This window comes from Drosophila eugracilis, unplaced genomic scaffold (genome assembly GCF_018153835.1).
Source record: "Drosophila eugracilis isolate 14026-0451.02 unplaced genomic scaffold, ASM1815383v1 contig_2159, whole genome shotgun sequence".
Taxonomy (NCBI): Eukaryota; Metazoa; Arthropoda; class Insecta; order Diptera; family Drosophilidae; genus Drosophila; species Drosophila eugracilis.
Window position 1 is genome coordinate 797,131 of NW_024573043.1, and position 22,330 is coordinate 819,460.

Sequence of the window (22,330 nt, forward strand, 5' to 3'; positions counted from 1 at the left end):
TATTTCAAAGTGCACTCGTTTGACTTTTCGTATATGTAAATGACCGTGCATATTTTTCCGACTCCACTTACGGACTAAGTGCTAGGCCGGAGTACATTTCGAGAATGTTTTCGGATGTCGCCGGCAAGACCACGTGCCAAGGGGCAACCACGTGCCATTGGGGCCAACCACGTCGCCCGTTGACTTTTCATAGATTTAGGAGTACATTTTTCTTTGGGGCCACAGCACCACTTTACCGCTGAGCCGAACGCACCGCCAAGTTTTCCGGTGGGTGGATACGTGCCACGTCCACGTAGCACCACCACTGTCACTGTCTTTTCTCGTACGCCACATGTGTTTGGGGCACATACACACGTAGGTACATACATATTTATTTGAGCTGCGCATAATGAGCGTTATTTATATTTAAGCAGCTGCGGAGCAGACACAAATCGTAAATAAAACGTTTTAATTTATTGGGCAAGTGATAATTTCGGAAAGCATAGGCCTAGAAAATGCTATAAAACCGCCATGATAATTCGACAACACGAATATGTTCGAATATGTTTAACCCCAGGACTATCAATCAAATTAACCCATAGCCCAAGGCCAAGTAGCAAAGTACCCAAATTGATTTGTTGGCCTTTGGGCAAGGTCAACCTTTGACGTAGCCAGACGTCTAGTTGGCGTGCGATATAAATATAATTGGGCAAAGTGAAAAGCTAATTGAGCTTGGACAACCTTGGTAGGTGAAACCCAAGGCGATTGATTTACTAAGTCGAAATTAAAGGAATGCAGATTCGGTTGTCAAATTTGCATTAGGCCAATGCTGTTGGCAAAACATGAATAAATGTCAGTATTTGTTATCGTTTTTAATTTTCTTTTGATTTTATATTCAAATTGATATACATAACTATTCAGTCACGACTAAATAACTAATTGATCTAAGCACCTGGGACCCACCCGCAACTAAATCCTAAATCCAACAGAAGTGTCCTTTTTTGTTTCAACTTATTATTGCATCTCAGAGTTCCATTAGGACTCAGCCAGCTTCTTTTGCCCTCAAAGCTTATTATGATAATTGGAAATTATATGTAAAAATGATGACTTAGCGGCCAAGGGCCTCCAGACAATCATCCCGAACCAAACTAGCATCTCTGCCGCATTAATCAGATTATTAATGGCGCATAAAAGAATGATATAGCGATGGACGCAGAGAACAAAACGTAATTGAATACTAATGCAATCAATTAAAGTTAAACTCCGGGCACACGTGCAAGGGAGGCGAAGAAAAAAAGTTGTCAGGATAAATCTCGGAGGGTCCTTCTGCGGAAATGCAATGAAGGCTGGTGACTAGTCCGATGATGCTGATGAGTTCAATCAAGTTGTAAACATGATTCCACATTCTATTAATGCGCCGCCAGTCTCAGTAACTCAATACACAATCAACGGCGTTTTAGAGTTCATTTGCGTGGTATAAAAAGGGAAATCGAATCATAAAAAATAATATGCCGCTTTGTGGAAGTCGGAATGGGTGTGTGTGTGTGAGTGTATGTGTGAGTCCTTCCTGAAGACAGCTGAAGAGGAAAAAGGAATCAACATCGACAAGTCCTTACCTTTGGCATGCTAACGGAGACGTGGAAAATCCTCCTCCTCTGTTCAACTTCAAATTGATGCAATTTATGAAAACTTTTGTGCGCTCAATTGCAAATACAAGTGTACAAGTGTACAATCTCTGTCATTTTTATGCACTTCCCCTAGTTATGCCAAAGCAATTTCTCTCTTTTGGCAAGTTTGCTTTCGTTTTCGCCCGAGTTCCTATCTTGATTTTCCAGCCTTTTTTTTCTGCTTGAGCGATACAAATTTCTCTGCACTTTTCCCTTTTTATTTCGTTTTTGTTGCCATTCGTGCATTGTGCGGCAAATTAAGCGCATTGCAAGTGATTTGATTTGCTTTCATATAGAAAATACTTCAAATTTCCCTTTGCCATTGCCAGAGCAGCAATCACTTTAAAGTTGCCAGGAAAGCAACGACTGCGAACGAAAAGTAATTCCCAGCTAATGACTGTCATTTGTATCTGAAAATGAAATGTGCGCCACTCCTGACGGCGTTTATTTATTTTTATGGCAAGGGCACAGCGCGTGTCTGTAATTACCGCCAAACATTCAAAAGTTATGCCAACGAATTATGGCATTTAATACTTTTGAGTGAGTGCAGCAATGCTCAAGGAGTCCCACTTGGGAGTACCCAGGCGGAACTGCAACGGGAGTTAATGTGCAAATTTAGAAATCCAATTCAATAAAGTGCTATTACATCAAATATATATTTCCTACATTCATTTATATATAACTAATATATATATATTAAAACGTTTTCACTGCACTAATAATAAAGATCAGATCAAAGCAATCAAAAACAATTCAAAGTTCAGTGACCTTTACTGATTTCAGAAATAAAGTTCAGACAACCCCTAATTCCTGCTAAAAGACCTTCAAAAACAGCATCAATAAGCCCGGCATTTGTTTGGCATTGTTGGCAACGGAGCCAAAGGACCAATAACAGTAAAAAACTTTCATTATTCTAAAAATAACTGTCAAAAGGAACTTTTCACAAGGTTTCACATTAACATTCTAGTTCATAACAGGCCAACAGCAGTATCATTTAACAGAGCAGTGGCACAACATACAGTAACAGAAAAGCCACCCCTGAAATTCCCCTTCCTTTTTCGAACATTGCCCCGTTATCAGGGGTTCTTTAGTGCAACAGAATGTTAACTGGGCTCTGTAATAGCACTGGCAATGTTGAGCTGAAGGATGTTTAAGAAAGAAACCTGTGGCACCCAGAAAGAAAATGTTAGCTGATGCTTAAGCTTAACATTTAAACATTACACTGTTGGGTAAACAAAAGTTAAGTTATTAAAAACCCACAGAAAATGAAATCATGTATTAAAAGAACGCGTTAAATGGGATATATTAAAGAAACTTTTGTACACTGAACCAAAAATAGTTAATAAATTAAAAAGACTATAAACACTTACGCCTTCCCTTTTCGTTCAGTGAGCAATGGGAAATTCATTTGGCAAATGGAAGCTACGCATTTGGCTGCCGGCTGATGAGGTGGAGATGTGGGTCTGAGCCAGGCCAGTGGCTTTTAGCCCCCTTTAAAATAGTTTTAATTGAATTTATTGATATTTCAGAAGGGGGCAGAGATAGACCCTAATACACTCACACACCCACGTCGTACAAGTCAAATGCAAACCCAACAACGAAACATAAGGAACTGGAAACTGAAGCTCGGGGCTCTGGGATCTGAGATCTGGGAATTGGAATGTGGGACTCGGGCTCTGGCAAATGTGGCCCAGAAAAACCAAAGTTTAGTTAACTTTTCATCAGGCTAATAAAGCGTGCGTCTTTTTGGCAACAAAATGGCGGCGGCAATGGAGACAACGACACCAAATCAATGCTCAGCAAGTCCTGGCTCTTAAAATGTGTATGTGTATGAGTGTGTGATTATAGATGCGACTAATGAATAGAAATGTCGTCCTTCAAAACTTTTCGGTTGCCAGGCCAAGGAAAATCTGCCAGTTTCCCTCTCGCTCTATTTGTGTGGGTTAATGAAAATCTGATTTTTGTTCCATATCCCACACACACACACCCTCAGATATCTTACACTTTCAAGTTGACTTTGAGTTTTTGGCTTTTCGAGGACTCAAGGAAGCGTGGCAGAAGATTTGCGGCTCACTTGGAATGCAAAACTTAAATGCGTGCCATATGAATCGTTAATTGTGTGGGCGAAGCAGTGGGCGGAAACGGATGCGGGCTGAAAGAGGAAGAGAGCGCTAAGAAGACGAATAGAACATTTAGGAAAGGGTGAATAATAAACCAGGTTTGAAGACGCTGGTTGTAAGAAGGTATTAGACAGCTCAACTTCTGTATCATAAATTTTAAATTTTCTTTAGAAATTTAGATGACCTAATCTGACATCATTTTTTTCCAGGTAAGCTAGGTTTAGAAAATATCTAATTAAGCCCGAAAAATAAACTAAATCTTATTTGAAAACATATATACAAATGTACTTCATATTTCCATTCCATTTGCAAGTCATTAATCGACTTCTCTTTGTCTAGTAAATACTTTAATATAAAGTCAAGCAGCTATGGCAAATATTTTCATGCTCATTCATAAAATTTGACATTAGCATATTGCATTTCCATTGCGTTAATGTGACAAAATGACAAATGAAGTTGGTTTCGCTCCTCCAGTCGCATTGCATTGCCAGTCGAAAGCCGTCTGTCTCGTTTCATTTCCGCCGCCTGCCTTCCGGTTCCTCGAATGGTATTTTATGCGTTTCGCGGCAAACTGCACTTGAATTTGCATTTGCATTTTTCCGAGCGTGGCAAAAAGCAAAACACTCTGACAAGCGTTTACAAACTCGCCAGTGCGACAACGCCAGCAACAAGCCAAGTAGCGCGGCAACTTTGAAATTGATAAATTGATTTATGCAAACAAAACAGAAAAAAAGCGAGAGAAAGAATATCCCGAGAAGGCGAAACTTGCCTGACTATGCCCCATATATATATATAAAATACAAGTCTTTTATCCTTGAATCCGCTGAATATGAAAAATGATGATGAGGGAGCGAAATCAAAAATTTTTAGCACACCTACACGCTGGCGTGACAACAGCAGGACACACAAAAGATGTAGACATTGAACCCGAGGCTCAGACGGTGGATCGGCTTCCAAGAATTGACTGGTACATACAAAATCAATTAATAAACAATATGAAACGAAATTTGCAATTGTTCGTTATGTCCAATGCAGACATGCCCTCTCGAAAGCTTTTGTGGCTATTTTTGCTGTAAGAGCCTCTCTGTTTTTTGCCCACGGTCGCTTAAAGTCGATCTCAGGCCCATTGTACCGGGGATTTGGTTCCATTATTGTTGCTGTGGCGCTTGCTGATTGACCCACGCCCTCGCACGTACCAATGGCAACACCATCGGCAATGCCAACCATATTCCTGTATCAATTTCCATTTTTTGCGAAAACACTTTCTGTTGTTCTGGGTACTCACATATCAGTCTACTTATACACCTGTGTTCAGATTGGAAATGCTCAAAGTTCTAGACTTTAAACACTGTTCTTATTAGTTGGCTAAATTGTCATAGAAGGTGTTTGTTTTTCAACTTGCTTTAACTAATATTATGTTCCTTAATTTAAAATAAAAATAAATAATATGGCAAGTGCTATTGCTGTAGGCGCTATTGTCTAGCCCATGATGGCAGATTTTGATCTGGATTTGTATATATATATATTTGCATGTGCACTGCGACATTTAAACCGTAAGGACAAACAATTCTATATGGTAAACAAGTCACGTGCGACGTGTGTTATTGCTTTCCGTTGCCTTTGATTTTCTGCACTGGAAGAGTGGGCAGTGGGCGTGGTAAAGGCAAGATGTCGACTTAATGGGTGGCACCACGCCCACTTTGTCTGATGCCAGTATATGCCTGCTTGCCAAAGCAGCTGGCATTATAAACTTAATTAAAATATCGGCAGACAGTAATAAATGACAGCCCCCGAAAGCAGGCAATGTTTTCTTTTAGAAAGGCAAGCGGCAAATATTTAAACACTCCCACACACACGCACACACATTGTAAAGACTTTAGCACAGATACGCGGGCATGTGTGTATATTTATAGACACACATCCTATACGAGTACACCCACATGCACACAATGGCGCTACAATCACAATCACAGGTAACTGCTACATGTGTAAATATTTACAAAACGCGCCAAGCGTCGACAAACCGACGCCAGGCATCTTCACTTTTGCCGCCAACGAGCGGCTCTTCATTGTTGTTGCAGCGCGTAACTCTTTTGCTTCGTCCAGGAGCGAATCTAGGGCTTCGATAGGTGTCAGTGGGGCTCAAGAATGGAATTGAAATCAACTGGACCATGCTTAGTGCACTTAAATATTCTCTATTTGGGATTCTAAGTGGTTAAGTTGTTTTACAATACTCAGTTATCACAACGTCACTAATCATATTACATATCATATGTCAATTTTTAAGGAATAAGGGTTTAAACAACTTGGAAATAGAGCCTAATCTACCCACAATCTGCTCCTGAATTTCCACTCTCCCACGCAGCCAAACACAGGTTTATTTATGCCTTTCGATATTTATCGCTGTTGCTCTATTTGTTTTTGTTGCTGCCGCTGCTGCTTTTTCGAGAATCCCCCCATTTTGGATGTGTGGGTAAATGTGGCTGTGTGTGTTTTATTCCCTTTTATTATTATTATGCTGTCATTCCTGTTGTCGCGACATTGTCAGCGAACGTTGTGTGTGTGCGGTCCCTTTTACGTGTATTTGGGATATGGATATGGCGGACTTCGAAACAGGCTCACCTCCTGCGTGTCCATGTTTATTCCTGTATGTCGACAGCGAAACGGTTTTAGTTGCCCCCATTTGTACAAACCGTTTTATGTGCCGTTATGATGGCATGGCTTATGATGGCTTGCCATATTTGTAATGCCCCAAATCAAAACGCTTTACTACTCCAAAAAGTGCCCATAACTCGAGACAGAAATCAATGTTTGATCTTCGATTCGATTACCCAATACCCAAATCAATTTAGTAATTTGGTCACATTTCATATTCTGTCCAATATGCCTCATAATGTCAACGAGGTTAATATATCAAATGGTCTCTTGGGATTTTATGTTCTCGTCCCCAAAAAATCAGTTTACACTTCCGTAAAACAGGATCTAAAATCGAATTTTTTGAGTTACACATCCATAACACATTTAAACCAAATGGGGTTGATATATATATTAAATACCCAAGAAATAAACTCTAGTACCTTCTCAACCCTCCTTTGAATGCATGAATGGAATAGAAATAAACCCTACCCCAAACTTAAGCCTCCTCAAAGGCAAACCGCTTAAACTCCCTGCCTGTTTGTTGACTTTGATATACAGTCATTTGAGTGTCGCTCAAAGTAATGGCAAAAAGAACCAGAGTATGTGGAACATCCCTTAGGCACTGCAATTTGCATTTGTGCGGCCTGACAGTTTCCGCTTCTGAAAATTCCTATAGAAAGACAATAGAATCAATTTAAAAAGACTTATTTCAATAATAGTTTATAAAAGTACTCCAATAACATCCAATTACAAACAAATTGCATGCAACTAATAATTTATGTGTCTAAAAATATCAAAATATGGCAAAAGTTCGGGTGCAATTAATCAGGTTTAATTTTATAGAGTATACTAACAATTTTGTAATATTTTTTTTAAAATCATAAATGAGAATTACACAAATTAAACTAGCTATTAGCCATGTAATCTTAAAACCAGTGTTATGTCAAGGATAATTACTATTATTTGGAGTAGCATTGCGTGTTTCCGGAAAGTATAAATTGGTCGCAGCATCAACAATCTGATTGTATTGTTCGCTTAATATGGATCTGGATATAATTCTACTGGCGAATATCTTCTTTATATGCAATGCAAACGGAGCTATGTACGAACTGGCCGTGACGGATGAGGAAATATTTAGCAGTTGTCCTGACCCTGATCCCGGCACACTGGACATAAATGGTTTGATAGATAGGTCAGAGCTCCAAACTTCCATGGATGCTGATGGAGTGACTATAAGTGGAAACAAAACGATGGTGTGGGATATCCAACCAGAGGATCGAGTACAGGTGATTAAGAGCTCGACAACGATTTAAGCAATCATTAAACTTCTAATGTATATTTCACAGCTCTCCATCAAACTTCTTTACTTGGACAGAGGCATCTGGTCGCCAACGGTATTCTCATTGGTTACCAGGGACTTCTGTAAGTCCATGTACGACAAAAATCAGATATGGTATAAGTGCTGGACGCAGCATATTACAAACGACAACAAGCATACATGTATCAATGTTCGCGGGGTATGTTTGATATAAAATATATATTTATCTAATTTATATATATTTATCTAAACACTTTCTCGTGCCAGATGAAATTTACCTTGGAGACCTATCTGCTAACGTTGCGTGCCGCAGCCACTGGAGCTCTTCGCGAAGGTCGCTACAAAGCCAAAATATTGTTTCAAGCTTTTGATTCATTTAATCTTGAGAGACCAACTCGGATATGCTTTGAAATAATAGGCGACCTTTACCTAGCTAATAAAGCATAATGCATATTTCAATTTAATTTTGTTTTTTAACTTAAAAATGGAACATTTTTGTATTTGTCTTTGTCATTTTTGTCTTTTCTTTATAGTTTTTTTCCTAAAATGTATAATCCCTATATTAAAGTATCCTACGTTTCTTAAGTTATTAAGCGGAAATATTAACAAAATGGCTGATTAGATCTATAATTGTCATAGGAAGGAACCACTACAAAGAGACTTTTACATTCAAAAAATAAATTATTAATTATACCTTAACTTATATAATTTATAATTCTAAATTATATCAAAAGATTGGGAATATACATTTAAAAACTGGGGTATGTACACATTAATTACTATAATTAAGAACAGAATTGCCTGCTAACGAATGGTATATATTGCTGTAAACTTCACTGATCGCCCTAGAATTCGTGGATATAATGGATCTGAAAGTAATTTCCCTGCTGGCACTGCTCGTCATCTTAAGCCATGCAAATGGTACAAAATATGAACTAACGTTTGCCGATGAGGACATATTCAGTACTTGTCCTGATGCAGATCCCGGCGCACTTGACATACACGGCTTAGTAGATATATCGGAGCTCTCAACTTCGATGGGTGCTGACGGTATAACCATCGGTGGAAACACAACATTGACATGGGACATCGAAGCGGGGGATCGCATTGAGGTGATAAGTACTTGAAATTCAACGAAAATTACAAGTTTCTACACCTTGGAAACTGGCTTATCACAATTTTTTCCAGCTGAGCGTTACCCTTTTGTACTTGGACAGAGGTACTTGGATAGCCACAGCATTCTCGATATCATCAAAGGATTTCTGCAAGGTCATGTACGACAAAAATCAGTACTGGTACAAATATTGGACGAGTCATATTAAAAACGATGTCAGAGATGTATGCATTAAAGCCCCCGGGGTAAGTAAGCAATGAATGCATTTTGCATAAATTATTCCAATTCTTCAATTGGCAGACAAAAATGATGTACGAGACCTATGTGCTGACTTTGACTGCCAACGGCTTGGGTGCTCTTCGTGAGGGCCGCTACAAGGTCAAAATAAATTTTAAGGCTTTTAGTGCTAATGGAGTTGAGAGGCCAACTAGCATTTGCATGAATATCGTGGGAGATTTATTCAAAGTGTGACCGATTCATTCAGTTGCAGCATAGAAAACTCTGTGCCTGTCCTTTGTTTGACGAGCGCAGAAATAAAAAAATATTGGCCAATTACTAAAATATGTACGAAATTTATTATTGGTGTGAAGCGTACAAATTAAAGATTTATCATAATGATTCAATATATAAACGTTTATATATACAATCAAATACACTTACGGGCTATGCAGAAATCAGCTTAGGTCTATCACTTAAACAAATGTAGCGTCATAATCTTAATAACCTAAGGATTAACATCCTAATTCTTTTAAACGATTGCCAGCGGTCAGCAACCGCCCAATTGCGCGGCCGGAACATGGTCGACACTGCTAACTTAACTAAGACACAGGAGATCGTTGAGGCGTTCACGTTGGCGGGCAGCAGACGCCGCCGACCGATCATGTCAGGTGCGACGTGGCCGCAGTCGCCGATTTCCCCGCAAAGAATCGACTTCCACCGGTCTGGTTGGTAAAGAGTAACGTGTCAACTGGCGGTAGCATCTGGTTGGATCGCACCAGCAACGGCACATTCACCATGGACACAGATGGTGTCTGAGCCAAGCTCGTGGCCACGGACTGCGTCACATTTCCAGTGCTACTCAACTTGCCATGCGCGTTCAGCGTAAAAGCGGGCAGGTAGTAGTTTCCAGATCTCACTGGTATTGTTTGCGTCGCAGTTGCGGCACTAGATGCAGATGAGACGGCCGTTAGTTCCATTGAGGCAGGCGACGAGAACGGTGACGACTCAAGTGAGGGGCAAGCAAGGCGATCGCTGGGCTTGCAAGGCACTGTAAATATAAAATATACATTAATATTTGGTTTCTCTAAACAAAGAATATTCATAAAAGCTTTTATTACAACTTTTGTTTAAACAAAACACAACACTTTTGCATTTTCAACTTACTGAAATCATCGTCCGGTAACAGTTCATCTGGTAATTCATTCTTGATTTGGAAATGCAGGGCAGCGGCCGAGTCTGAGATGGCGTTGTCTGATGTCCCCATTTCCGTGTTCGAATTAGGTGCATCATACAGACCGCACTCCTCCATCTCCAGGGCCTGTTCCATGATCAGCTCTTCGGCGGAAGTGAGGCTCAGGCCGTGCAAATCAAGAAACGGACCCTGGTTCTGCACTGGCTCCTTCTTTATTTGCGGCACTGCAGCAATAGGCTCAAGGCTGGTTTGGTGAACCTGAGCCTGCTGGAGGAGCTGTGGTTTTTGTTGCAGCTGCTTAGGTGCCAGCTGCTTACGCTCCCGCTTGGCTTTGGTCTGCTTTGGTGCCGGCGGAGGAAGTGGCACAAGTACCGTAGTTAGTTCCTGCTGATGCGACTGCGGTGGCGGAGCAGGATGTACCTGCTGCAGAGCAGTACCCGCCGGCAGGGTGATACCCAATGCGGCAAGAGTGGCCTGTTGTGGCTGCTTCTTTTTCCGGGCCTGTTTTGGGGGAGCTGGAGTGACTGCAGTGGTAAGATTGGGCTTAACTTTCAGTTCACCAGAAGCGGAAATGTCACTGGGATTCACTGCTGCTGTGGCCGCCGCCGCGGCTGCTGCTGCCGCAGCTGCCTTTTGCGCCTTGTTGGTGGTGGACTTCTTTGAGCAGTAGGAGGGAATGTTCTCAAGGTGTTCGCCGGTCTTGTGGTCTACTTTATGCCGGCGTCTCGTGTGCTTTAGCCAGTTGGGGAAGTTGGTGAAGTCGCGCGGACAGTAGTTGCACTTGAACGGCCGCATACCGGTGTGTATGTTCGAGTGCTGTTTCAGCTTCGAATTGCTAATGAAGCTCTTATCGCATACAGTGCAAGCAAAGGGTCGCTGCTCCAGATGCACCAGATTATGGACCTTGAGGCAACGCTCTGTCTTGTACATCTTGCCGCATTTTTCACATCGATAGGAACGCGTCTGTGCATGATACTTCTGGTGGCGCTGCAGATGGGAGCGCTCCTGGAACCGCTTCTGACACTCGGGGCACTCGTACGGCTTCTCCGATGAGTGTATCCGTGCGTGATGAGTTAGGTTTATTTTCTGCACAAACTTCTGACCGCAGATGTCACACTGGTACTTCTTGTTATCGCTGTGAATCTTTCGATGCATCCACATGCTGCCCAGTTTAAGGCTAAAATTTTAGATAAAAGATGTCAATTAGAATGCCTATTTACAAATTTCTTGCAACACTTACCATTTGCCACAGTCTGGACACTTTTTCCAGGTGTCCTTGCGTCCCTCGGTGCGGTGCGTCTTTAGGTGCTTTTTCAAACCGCCCAGCACCTCGAACTCCCGTTGGCATTCGCTGCATCGGTAGGTTAGCCTCAGACGATGGGCGGCAGCTTCGTGCTTTGCCACTTCGTCCGGCGTCTCCAGGAGCAGTCCATTGCAATCTAGGCACTTGTGCAGCGGAGCCGGATCCACCTCGAAGAGCTTCGTTTCTGAGGCTGCGGGCGGTGGCATGCTGACAGCATCTGCCATCGACTCCGCCGATTTGGCCTGCTGGAATATGGTGAATGCTGGAGGCAGAAACTCCGACTCAGACACCTCCACCTTAGTGACCACTTGCTCCGGCGGATGCTTTTCCTCGGGCGGCTCCTCCTTAAAGACCTTCAGGCGCACCGCCGTTGCCGCTGGTAGTTTGGGCTTGCGTTGCAACATCTGGCCCTGTGGAATTTGAAGCTGATGCTGCTGATGAAGCTGTTCTGGCGACAGCTTCACTGGCGTGGAGGCGCCGCTGGAGGTCTTCTTGAACGGCGAGTTGGTGAAGGCATTCGGCGGCTCCGGCCGCAAGAAAGTTACACTAAACTCGGAGCTGGAGTGGTTATCACTAGCCAAACTGCTGGGCACAGCGGAGGAGCTGGTGCCCGTCAGATCATCGCGGCAAACGTCCGAGGAGAGATTCAGCTCGGTGTTGTTTTGGGCACTCTCGTCGAGCACGCGCCAAAAGTCCGTGGAGGAGAGACTATTGCTATTGACCAGACTGGCAGAACTGATGGTCACGCAGGCCGACAGATCGATGTCCAGCGACTCATCCTTGATGCTCGATATTGAATCAAAATTGTTAATTCGCAATAGTGAGGTGAGGATCTCGTCGTGGGCTGCCTTCGTGGGGGTGCCCGCATCGCCGCCGTAGATTTTAGGCGGCAACTTCTTGCTTGGCGCCTCCTCCTTCATTCTCTTGCCCTTGCCGCCCTCCATTCGCCTTGCGTACACGTACAGGTTATGCGGTCGGCGTTTTCGCTCGCCGTATTTTGTCTTTGTTTGACGGGCCGCTGGCGCTTCACATTCACTGGTCGTCTTTATCCGGTCACTGGGTCCGTATATCACTCATAGCGATCGCTTTTGTTGGGTTAAACGCGCCGCAATAGTCCGAAAAACATTTAATTATTGTGAAATGCGCCTTGGCTTTGTTGTTTTTGTCACGCTTACAATTCTGGAATCGCCATTTTGAGAACAGTGTTGGAAGATGCGCACGAGTGGTAGTCCCGCTAAATATGATGGTCAACTGCCGATTTTCTAGCTACATTTATTTTCTTAAAATTTAAATTTAAAACGATATATAAAATGTAATATAATATATATGCAGCCCCAAATTATAACACAAATTGTTTCTGCTTATCCGGATATTGACTCTAGATTTTTTGCATTTTTCATGTTGTAAGGAAGGCGTAGTTATTTGGGACATTTTCAAATGATTGTTATACAGAAATAAATGATTCGTTAAAAGCTCTATGTTTAACATATACATTAGTGTTTACTACTAAATTAAATTACTTAAATGAAATATTAAAGTATTAATTTTTATACAAACATCTATAATATGCAATTTGTGGTTTGGTCTTTTTTGGTCTTATCAAAGTTCAATAGAATATAAAAAATTGTTTGTATGTTTTTAGGTAAGTCATATTGCTTTTTGAGACACTATTAACTAATTTAAGGTACTTTTACAAAATGGGATCTGATGTTTTGAAATATTTAGCTTGACATAATATAGCTATTTTCCAGTCAAAGTTAACGTGGTTCGTCATTGGTATTTTTCTTCCGCTGGTATATTGAAAGAGGTTCCGTTCTGAGAACTCTGAGAAATGAACTAGTTCATTTAATTACAGAAGTCACCGAAAAACATTATTTAACTATGGTAAAATAGTTCTCAATTCCTAGTTGAAAAAAGGCAATAAAAATGTTTAATGAATGTGGAACACAAAATTAGTCGTTTTTTAACGGCTGTTAATCATCGAATAAACACTCTTAAATTGGATTTATCGATTCTACCGGGATATATATCGATATCAATGTATAATAAACATGGCGTCAGAGGGAGAAAACGTTGTGATGGAAAGTCCAGGTAATGATAAAAATTTGGCAATAACCAGCCCAATTCAACTGGAACGCAATGACCGGTGATTCTTAAGTCAGTTGTAATGAGTCTATTCCGAAACTAGACATTGGCAGTCATTTCGAGCAGTCTAGAAAATCCGTTCGAAAAAACATCACGAGGTCGCAAATTTATAACACCGCTTGTACAGTTTATGTAAACCGCGTGGAATTACATAGTTGGTTAATTGACGTTTTTCAGGTCGCCGCACACGTTCTGGCCGAAAGGCTGCATCTCCGGCTGCATCGTTACCCACGAGGAACACTAGACGCACATCGAAGCGGAACGTCCAGGTCAGTACACTTATGTAGTCCTTAGTTCCTGCTAATGGGACGCCCAAGCCAGTGATGTAAACGATTGCAACTACAAGTGCGGATGTGGCGTTGTTCCATCCGCACATGATTTTCCTCCCTGGAGGAGCAAGATTACCTGCAAGGGCCAACTGATGGCACATAATCCATTAACTACATTTTGGTATGCGGCTTGCCGGTCATTAACCTATCTTACCCTTCCAGCTAAGTGAACCGGAAGAGGAACCCGAAGAGCGGGCAGCAGAGGAGGTGATCATGATTCTGGATGACGAGGATCAATTTGCAGGGGCGGCCACCGAGGAGGCACCCGCTTTGGAACCACAGTTTGAGGAAACCCAACATCAGTTGGACGACGATGTTGAGATGCTGACGCCCGCCGAAACTGGCGGAGTGGATGAGAAGAGCTCTTCCTTTCCATTTGGTACAGTGGCGGAGCAACATTCAGAAACTAGCGATGACATCAAGGAGAGTCGCGGACAGGCTGGCGTGGACACCCTGCTAGCTTCTATGGCAGGCGATAATGCCAACAGTCTGCCATCTGTGGGTGGAAATGATGAGAGTGACAACACAAAAAAGGCAGATTTTGAGTACAATGTTGAGGCTCTACAGCCACAGACAGAGAAACTGAACTCGTCTGAGGACTCCAGCTCCCATCATGCCATAGCCGAAGATCTGGCTGATGAGGCAGACAACAGTAATGCCACCATTGTCAACACGGAAATTATATCCGAAGATGAACTGCCTCCACCCAGCAAACCAGAAATCAATGATGCCGAGGAAGTCTCCGACGAGGAGCTGCCAGCTCCGCAGCGGGCGGAGTTGCCAGCGGATGCTGAGGTTATCTCCGAGGACGAGCTGCCCACCCACAATAATAACAACACCACCACTGAGCCCAAGGCTGCTTTAAAGCGCAAAGCGGAAAATAATACCGATAAGGGGGCTGAAGATAAGGAAACAAACAGTATGGAAAAAAGCACAAAAGATAAGTCTGTGGAGCAATATAATCCGGGAAGCCCAACATCTGAGAGTAACGATTCTCCGCCTTTAGAGAAGAAAGTCAAGGTTGAGGGTAAGTAGTAAAATTCAAAGCTTGGTTTTTAAAATCACTCAAAACTAAAATCCGCAGAATCTGAAAACAAAGAAAAAAAGAAGGAAAAGGAGCGCGATAAGGATAAAGATAAGGAGAAGGAAAAGGACAAAGAGAAAGATAAGGACAAGGAGAAGGAGCGCAAGAAGCTGCCTGACCTGGATAAATACTGGAGGGTTGTCAAAGAGGACTCTACCGACTTCACCGGTTGGACGTATCTATTGCAATATGTGGACAGTGAGGTAAGTCTATGACTGAAAACCTCTTAAAACTTTAAATAAATGTCATTTCCATGAACACCAGTCCGATGCAGAGGCGGCTCGAGAGGCCTACGACACATTCCTGTCTCACTATCCCTACTGCTATGGGTACTGGCGCAAGTACGCTGACTACGAGAAGCGCAAGGGCATCAAGGCCAACTGCTACAAGGTGAGTACCCCAAACACATTTGGTCGTGCAATTAAATATTTTTCGCAATTTCTTGTATTACGCTTACAATTACGATTAAATTTGATATTCATATATTTGTTGTTAAATGCAATTTATTATGACCTAATAAAAACTACATTAAATAAATGCAACATTTACAAAAAAAAAAAAAAAAAAACACCTAATTGAGAAGACAATACAAAATTTTAGGAATGAAACTCTAGCCTCCATTCAGGGTCGTTTTTTTTGTAGGACTTGTTTTTGTTAAGTTAAAGGGTATGAAACTGAAACTGGTTTCGGTATCGTTTATTTCAGATGCTGAAATTGTGACGTAGTTCTGGTTTAGGTGGGAAAACTATACAATTTAGAAATATTGTGATCTTTACTTTTTCATGGACAAAAATTTCTCAAACCTACTTATTATTATTGATTTGGATTAAATTTTTAGTTAAATTATAAAGAATTTGTAATTGATTAAATACCATACATTGCTAATTTCATCATATGCAACTCTTAAATTTTTAATGTGTCTTTCCCACTTAGTAGACTTTAAATATCCTAAGTGCTACAATTAATATTTGTTTCGGTTTCATAACCTTAGTTCCTCACCTTTAGTACACATTTTTTTAAATTCTTGGCGTGGACATTTTTATTAATATTGCTGGTACACATTTTTGAAATTCCTTACATCGGTTTGACAAAATTTTTACTCTTAGAATCTTATTTACCACTTGTACTCGTTCCCAATCACTTATTTTTGGTGATTTTTGCCCCTGAGATGTTGTAATCTTTCTCTTCACGATACGTACCGGACATTTTTAGTATTATTCACCTCTGTGTTGCACAACTCTCGTTGTAACCCAGCCCAGTTTAGCTCAGCTCAGTTGACCCTTTAAACCCCACACCGACCTAAACGCGAAAGCGACTGATTCGTCTAGTCGAAGTTCGATCCGTCTACTTTCTGATCTCCGTACGTTTGTATCACCAGTTACCTCTTCAGTTACGTTACCTCCATCCTTCTTCAACACGATATAAATAGTGAGCTCGCATCTCGTACAGTCGTAAGTACAAATGGCGTTTAAATGAAATTTTTAAGTCTCTGTGAAGTTTTTTGTTATTTGAACACTGAAAGTGTGTGCCTAAAAAAGAAAACAACTACAACCTGTGTGTTATGTATTCTGTGTATTTGTAAAGACGCTAAGTTAGATTATAAGATCAAATACCATTCACATCAAAACGATATCCTTAAGTTTCTGAGAACGCAATTCTTAAAAGATTACTATAAACCATGACAATTTTTTATATTTTTCTTATGCGATCATCCACAATAAATCAAAAAATCAAAAAACTGTACCGAACATACGAAAATGAAAAAATCCTAGGTCTTTGAGCGCGGGTTGGAAGCTATTCCCTTGTCGGTGGATCTGTGGATCCACTACCTGATGCACGTCAAGTCCCACCATGGAGAAGATGAACAGTTCATCCGTACCCAGTACGAGCGAGCAGTGAAGGCGTGTGGCCTAGAGTTCCGCTCGGACAAACTCTGGGACGCTTATATTCGATGGGAGAACGAGTCAAAACGCTACCATCGTGTAGTCCAAATCTATGATAGGCTATTGGCCATACCCACCCAGGGTTATAATGGTCATTTTGACAAGTGAGTGCATCTCCTTTTCAGTTCAAGCAAAATGTATATATTTGTGTTGCCTTTTTAGTTTCCAGGATATGATTAATCAGCATGCTATTACCAGCACGATTGGCAAGGAGGAGCTGGTCCGCCTACGTAAAGATTTCCACGAGCGTCAGCAGAGCAAGTCCTCAAAGTCCTCGTCAAAGCATCGACGTGACAGCAGCAGCTCTAAGGACAAGGAGTCAAAGGATCGAGAACGGGAAAAGGATAAGGACAAGGACAAGGACAAAGACAAAGATAAGGACAAGGACAAGGAGAAGCGGGACTCAGGCGGCGGTGGTGCTGGTAAGTCGCCTAAAGATACTAGTGAAACTCATGTCGATGAATCAGATAGTACTACCGATCTGATCGAAAGCGAATCAACGCCTGCTTCTTCAAAACCGGCACTCCCGATCGATTTCAGTGATTTAAGCACGCTGAATGACGAGGAGATAGCCAGCATAAAGGAACGTGCGATATCTGCGCGCCGCAAAATCCACAAGGCGACCGTAAGCGCAGTGACCGCCCGATGGTCCTTCGAGGAGGGCATTAAGCGGCCATACTTTCATGTAAAGCCTCTTGAGCGAGCACAACTGAAGAATTGGAAAGACTACATCGATTTTGAGATCGAAAAGGGCGATCGTGAGCGTGTCCTGGTTTTGTTTGAAAGATGCCTTATCGCCTGCGCTTTGTATGACGAGTTCTGGCTAAAGATGCTTCGTTATCTGGAATCCTTAGAGGATCAGAGCGGTGTGAACAACCTTATACGCGATGTCTTCCGTCGCGCATGTCGCATTCATCATCCGGATAAGCCCAGTTTGCATTTAATGTGGGCCGCCTTCGAGGAGTGTCAGTCAAACTTTGATGCCGCTGCTGAAATTTTGGAGCGCATCGAACAACGTTGTCCTCATCTCCTGCAGATTGCTTATCGTCGGATCAACGTGGAACGACGTCGCGGATCGCTGGACAAATGTCGCGAGCTGTACAAGCACTATATAGAAAGTACAAAGAATAAGGGTATTGCCGGCAGCCTGGCCATTAAGTATGCCCGTTTTCTCAACAAAATCTGTCATGATCTCGATGCAGGTTTGGCAGCCCTGCAGCAAGCTCTGGAACGTGATCCCGCCAATACTCGAGTGGCCCTGCAAATGATCGATCTGTGCTTGCAGCGGTCTAAGGTGGATGAGCAGGAGGTGGTTAAAATTATGGATAAGTTTATGGCCCGACCGGATATTGAACCTGATCAGAAGGTACTGTTTGCCCAGCGCAAAGTCGAGTTCCTAGAGGACTTTGGCAGCACAGCCAAGGGTCTGCAAGATGCACAGCGCGCTCTGCAGCAGGCTCTAAGCAAAGCCAATGAAGCTCAAAAGAAGGGGTAAGGAAAATATATCTCAATTTTATAATCTCAACTCATCCCTAAATTCATATTTTTCCTTGCAGTGATAGTAGTCCTAGTCGCAAAAACTCGTCTACAGGTAGCAAAGATGGATCTGGCGCCTCCGGATCAGCATCAGCGGCAGCCTACAACAATGGTGGCTCGGCCGCGGCCGCAACAGGCTACAACTATGGTGCGGCCAATACTTATTACGGACAGCAGAGTACCAGTGGAGGTTCTTATCCCCCGCAGCCCCCGCAGCCCCCACAGCAGCAGGCGTCCTATGACTCCTACTATAACCAATGGGGTTATGGACAAGGTGGTGCCAGCAACAGTAGTAATGTTGGATACAACTACGGTCAATGGAGCGGCTATACAAACTACTACTAAGATCCTAGCCTATATCCAACTCAATCCCCCATATCTCTAAGACGCCCAAACTCGTTTAGTTTTGCTTGCTGATTTGTTAAGTAATATACGTCTAACTGTAATTTTTTATCAATTTCTAATACATATTGATATGTAGGGTATTTAATTGCGCCCTCACATACGCCCCACAATGCGTACAATAAAAGATATCTGCTAAATCGGTCCACCATAATCGTGTTGTTGTATTTCGCCAATATATGCTTGAAATATGTCGAGTTATGCCTAAATAAAAAATAAAATTTACAATCTGACAGTGAGCGCTCGACGGACGACTCAACTGAAGTCTAAAGATTGGGTCGATACCAGGTTACTTCGCCACCGTTACAGCCGGTCACAAGTAGCGGTTCTCTGGGGCTAAACTTGGCGCATAGAACGACATCCTGATGCTCCGTAATTTTGGCCAGTTCAACCAATTTTCGCGGTTTGCTTTTAACTTCTTCGAACGCTTGACATCTGGGATAATCGCAGCAATCCTCACTGTATCCCAAAAGTCGGACTCCATTGCCATAAGGTGAGCAGACGATCCGACCGTCCGCTGAGAATCCCGGCTCCTTGATGAAGCCTGGCTTAGTGTTTGTTTCGGCAGCGTAGTAGAGCAGCTTTTTGGCATTCACCAGTATGGAATGACCATTCTCCTTGGACGTTGCCGCTGACGCATGACTAAAGGGTCGCAGACGAAGACGATGTCCGATTTCTAACCGGACGGTAGTGTCGCTGTTGGTACTGGAGCTACTGCTGCTGGAACTACTGCTACTAGAGCTACTGCTGCTACTCTGATTGCCCTCTGTTGGCGGCGGAGTAGTCAGCAGTCGAGAACCGCTACTGTTGACCATCAAGCGACTGGCCACCGAGGGTCGTAAAGGTAGCACTCCGCTACTGATGGCGTATACAAAGTTATAGCCGCTCACATGGTTGTTTGAGTTTCTCGCACGGTTCTGACGGATGGCCCGCTCTTGGACAGTCACCTCTGCGGCCCAGATATCAGGTATAAAGGTGTCCGAACGAGTCGACAATGAGCCAGCTCCAGGCGCCACACGTCCTGATCCTGCATTATCCAGGTGGAACACCTGGACAGTGCCCATGCGCATGGGTCTTCGTGGCTGTCTGGGAGGCAGTCCATCCGTGTCCTGGTCTTGTGTGGTGTCATTCAACGAGCTGCGGCTGGCGAGCGTTGTCGATACCCGTTTTCTCTTGGGCTGTGGTTCAACCTCCTCCTGCTCCTCATCGCTCCGCACTGGCTCTTCGTTGATGTCATGGATGCAGGTCCACTCGCTCTGCTCGTCGCAGCTGACATTCCTAGTCAGCATGCAGCGACAGTGCGGGTGAATCTGCAAAGCCATGATCATCTCAGCGTCATTGTTCTCGGGGAAGTCGGTGACCAGTTCTACGCGGTTCTTCTTTTGCCGTTTGGAGAACACGTGATCATATTTCGCAGCTTGCGGGATATACTGTTCGCCCAACTGCATCAGTCGGTATATACCAGGCTAAAAAATCAGATAGTTTTATTAGTTTAAATTTCTCACTAAGAACTTATAACTTCTTTTGGAGTATATCCCGTTGAAAGTTAAAATAATCTGTGCAAGATTGGTGACAATACTAATAAGTGATGATACTTTAGGGGACTTGTTTACAATCCCTTTATATTTGTAGATTTCTTACCCTGAATCCGCACAGATCCTTGTGCAGTGTGGTGAGATCCAGGTGGTGGATGATCATGATGTATCCACCGCTAGTGCAGAGTACAAGCTTATCCCCCGTTGGCGATATCCGACATCTCATTAGCCCGCTCGCATGGAAAACTCGCTGCGAGATCAGACCCTGTTCCGTCTGCGAATTGATATCCCAAGTAAAGATACTGCCATCGAAGCCAGAGCTGACGAGCAGCTTGTCCTTGGAGGAATACTCAATGTTCTTCACCCAATTGGAGTGACCGTGGAGGACGCGCAGCTTCTGCTTCATATTCCGCAGATCCCAAAGAGCTACGGTGAAGTCGTCGGAACCCGTGGCGAAGAGTCGCTCATCGAAAAATCTGCAGCACAGATTAGGACTGAGCTTCTATGACTGAAGCGGGTTTACTTACTTTATGCAATTGACACAGTCTGTGTGGGCGTCCGGTACTTTGAAGATCTCCTTCTGTGTGATGGCGTCAAATACGAGGACGCATTTCCTCTCCGTGGCGGCCACGACCACATTGCCATCAGCATTGAACTCCAGGTTAAAGATGGCCCCGGTGCGCCCCGCCTCCGTTGGCTTGCAATTGGCGTGATAGCTATTGAACATGTTCATCGAGCTGTATATCCGCCGCATTACAAAGTTATCATCGCTCCGGTGGATGTGAAAGCCACTTTCACGGCGGCTCAAATACCGCTCCATCGTATGGATCGTCCTAGCTATCGGCTTGGATCGGAAATCCTGGAGGAGTGTGTGGATGTGTAGGCCTATTCGCGATTTCTCAGACACCTCGATGCAATCCCCCTGGCCTTCTTGTGTTTATTCTAAAACGAGGGCTGCAAACCAGTTTGGTGTTGCATATGTATAACCGATTTCTTTTTTTACCACTAAACGTAACATTTTAGGATTGGATTAATTAAACAATGATAAATTCTAAAATATTTAACGGCAGATCGATGACTGATTTGACACAATACTCTTTGGATAAAATTCCATCGATTATTTTAACGTCTCTTTAGCGATTATTAAAAATATGTACATATGTCTGAAATGTCTGAAACAAATTGGTCTTTTGGTATTTATTTCTAGAATATTAAATATATTTATTAAACGACTTAGCCACGCTGTAAGCAAGGACTACTTATTAAAACAATATTAGGAATTATTCTGACATTAAAACGGGATTTTAAAAATGTAGTAGAGGCATTATATTTATGGCTTTACAACTTACCACACTCTCAGAAACTTGTCTAATCCCTTTAAGTTAAAAATAGAATTCGTTTTCTTTGTTATTATTTTCTGTAATAATGAAGGTAGAACAACTTTTAAAAGACAATACTGAATTTAACAATCTTCAATTTACCTGTAACCTGATGAAAGAGATATATAATTATTAAAAAGGTTGTCAAATCTCTTCTTAAGCCCACTGACAGTAAAATAGATTTCAGAGACTTTCGATTTAGATATTATCTATCGGCAGTTGACATATTACTTAAAATAATTTGTTTAAATAAATAATTAGGGTCAATACTGACTAGAAAAGCGTTAATCAAAAAGATTTTTTAAATGGTTAAATACAAAACTTAAATTCCAAAAATTAATATTAAAATTATTAATATTATATTAAAATAGCATCGATACTATCGATTCAACAATTTTTCTAAATTCACTTCAATTTTTATTTATATA

General features: G+C 42.4%; 5 protein-coding genes across 5 annotated transcripts; 3 read left to right on the forward strand and 2 right to left on the reverse strand.

The window, feature by feature from the left end:
- The first annotated feature begins 7,443 nt into the window (after positions 1 to 7,443).
- Positions 7,444 to 8,168, forward strand: LOC108115913. Its single transcript, XM_017227550.1, has 3 exons — positions 7,444 to 7,689; positions 7,750 to 7,920; positions 7,989 to 8,168. The coding sequence occupies exons 1-3, from the start codon at positions 7,444 to 7,446 to the stop codon at positions 8,166 to 8,168; spliced, it is 597 nt and encodes a 198-aa protein (XP_017083039.1).
- Positions 8,169 to 8,584: 416 nt separating this feature from the next.
- LOC108116079 lies at positions 8,585 to 9,338 on the forward strand. Its single transcript, XM_017227797.1, has 3 exons — positions 8,585 to 8,833; positions 8,910 to 9,080; positions 9,136 to 9,338. Exons 1-3 carry the CDS (start codon positions 8,585 to 8,587, stop codon positions 9,304 to 9,306), a joined length of 591 nt encoding a protein of 196 aa, XP_017083286.1. The 3' UTR covers positions 9,307 to 9,338.
- A 49-nt stretch (positions 9,339 to 9,387) lies between these two features.
- Positions 9,388 to 12,743, reverse strand: LOC108116078 (serendipity locus protein H-1). Its single transcript, XM_017227796.2, has 3 exons — positions 11,487 to 12,743; positions 10,219 to 11,423; positions 9,388 to 10,102 (listed from the first exon to the last, which is right to left on the reverse strand). The coding sequence occupies exons 1-3, from the start codon at positions 12,491 to 12,493 to the stop codon at positions 9,714 to 9,716; spliced, it is 2,601 nt and encodes an 866-aa protein (XP_017083285.1). The 5' UTR covers positions 12,494 to 12,743; the 3' UTR covers positions 9,388 to 9,713.
- An 809-nt stretch (positions 12,744 to 13,552) lies between these two features.
- Positions 13,553 to 19,142, forward strand: LOC108116021 (pre-mRNA-processing factor 39). Its single transcript, XM_017227708.2, has 8 exons — positions 13,553 to 13,640; positions 13,872 to 13,963; positions 14,186 to 15,050; positions 15,108 to 15,310; positions 15,372 to 15,497; positions 16,880 to 17,154; positions 17,213 to 18,541; positions 18,607 to 19,142. The coding sequence occupies exons 1-8, from the start codon at positions 13,601 to 13,603 to the stop codon at positions 18,929 to 18,931; spliced, it is 3,255 nt and encodes a 1,084-aa protein (XP_017083197.2). The 5' UTR covers positions 13,553 to 13,600; the 3' UTR covers positions 18,932 to 19,142.
- LOC108116022 (DDB1- and CUL4-associated factor 10 homolog) lies at positions 19,125 to 21,659 on the reverse strand. Its single transcript, XM_017227709.2, has 3 exons — positions 21,051 to 21,659; positions 20,630 to 20,999; positions 19,125 to 20,454 (listed from the first exon to the last, which is right to left on the reverse strand). Exons 1-3 carry the CDS (start codon positions 21,341 to 21,343, stop codon positions 19,255 to 19,257), a joined length of 1,863 nt encoding a protein of 620 aa, XP_017083198.1. The 5' UTR covers positions 21,344 to 21,659; the 3' UTR covers positions 19,125 to 19,254.
- Positions 21,660 to 22,330: the final 671 nt, after the last annotated feature.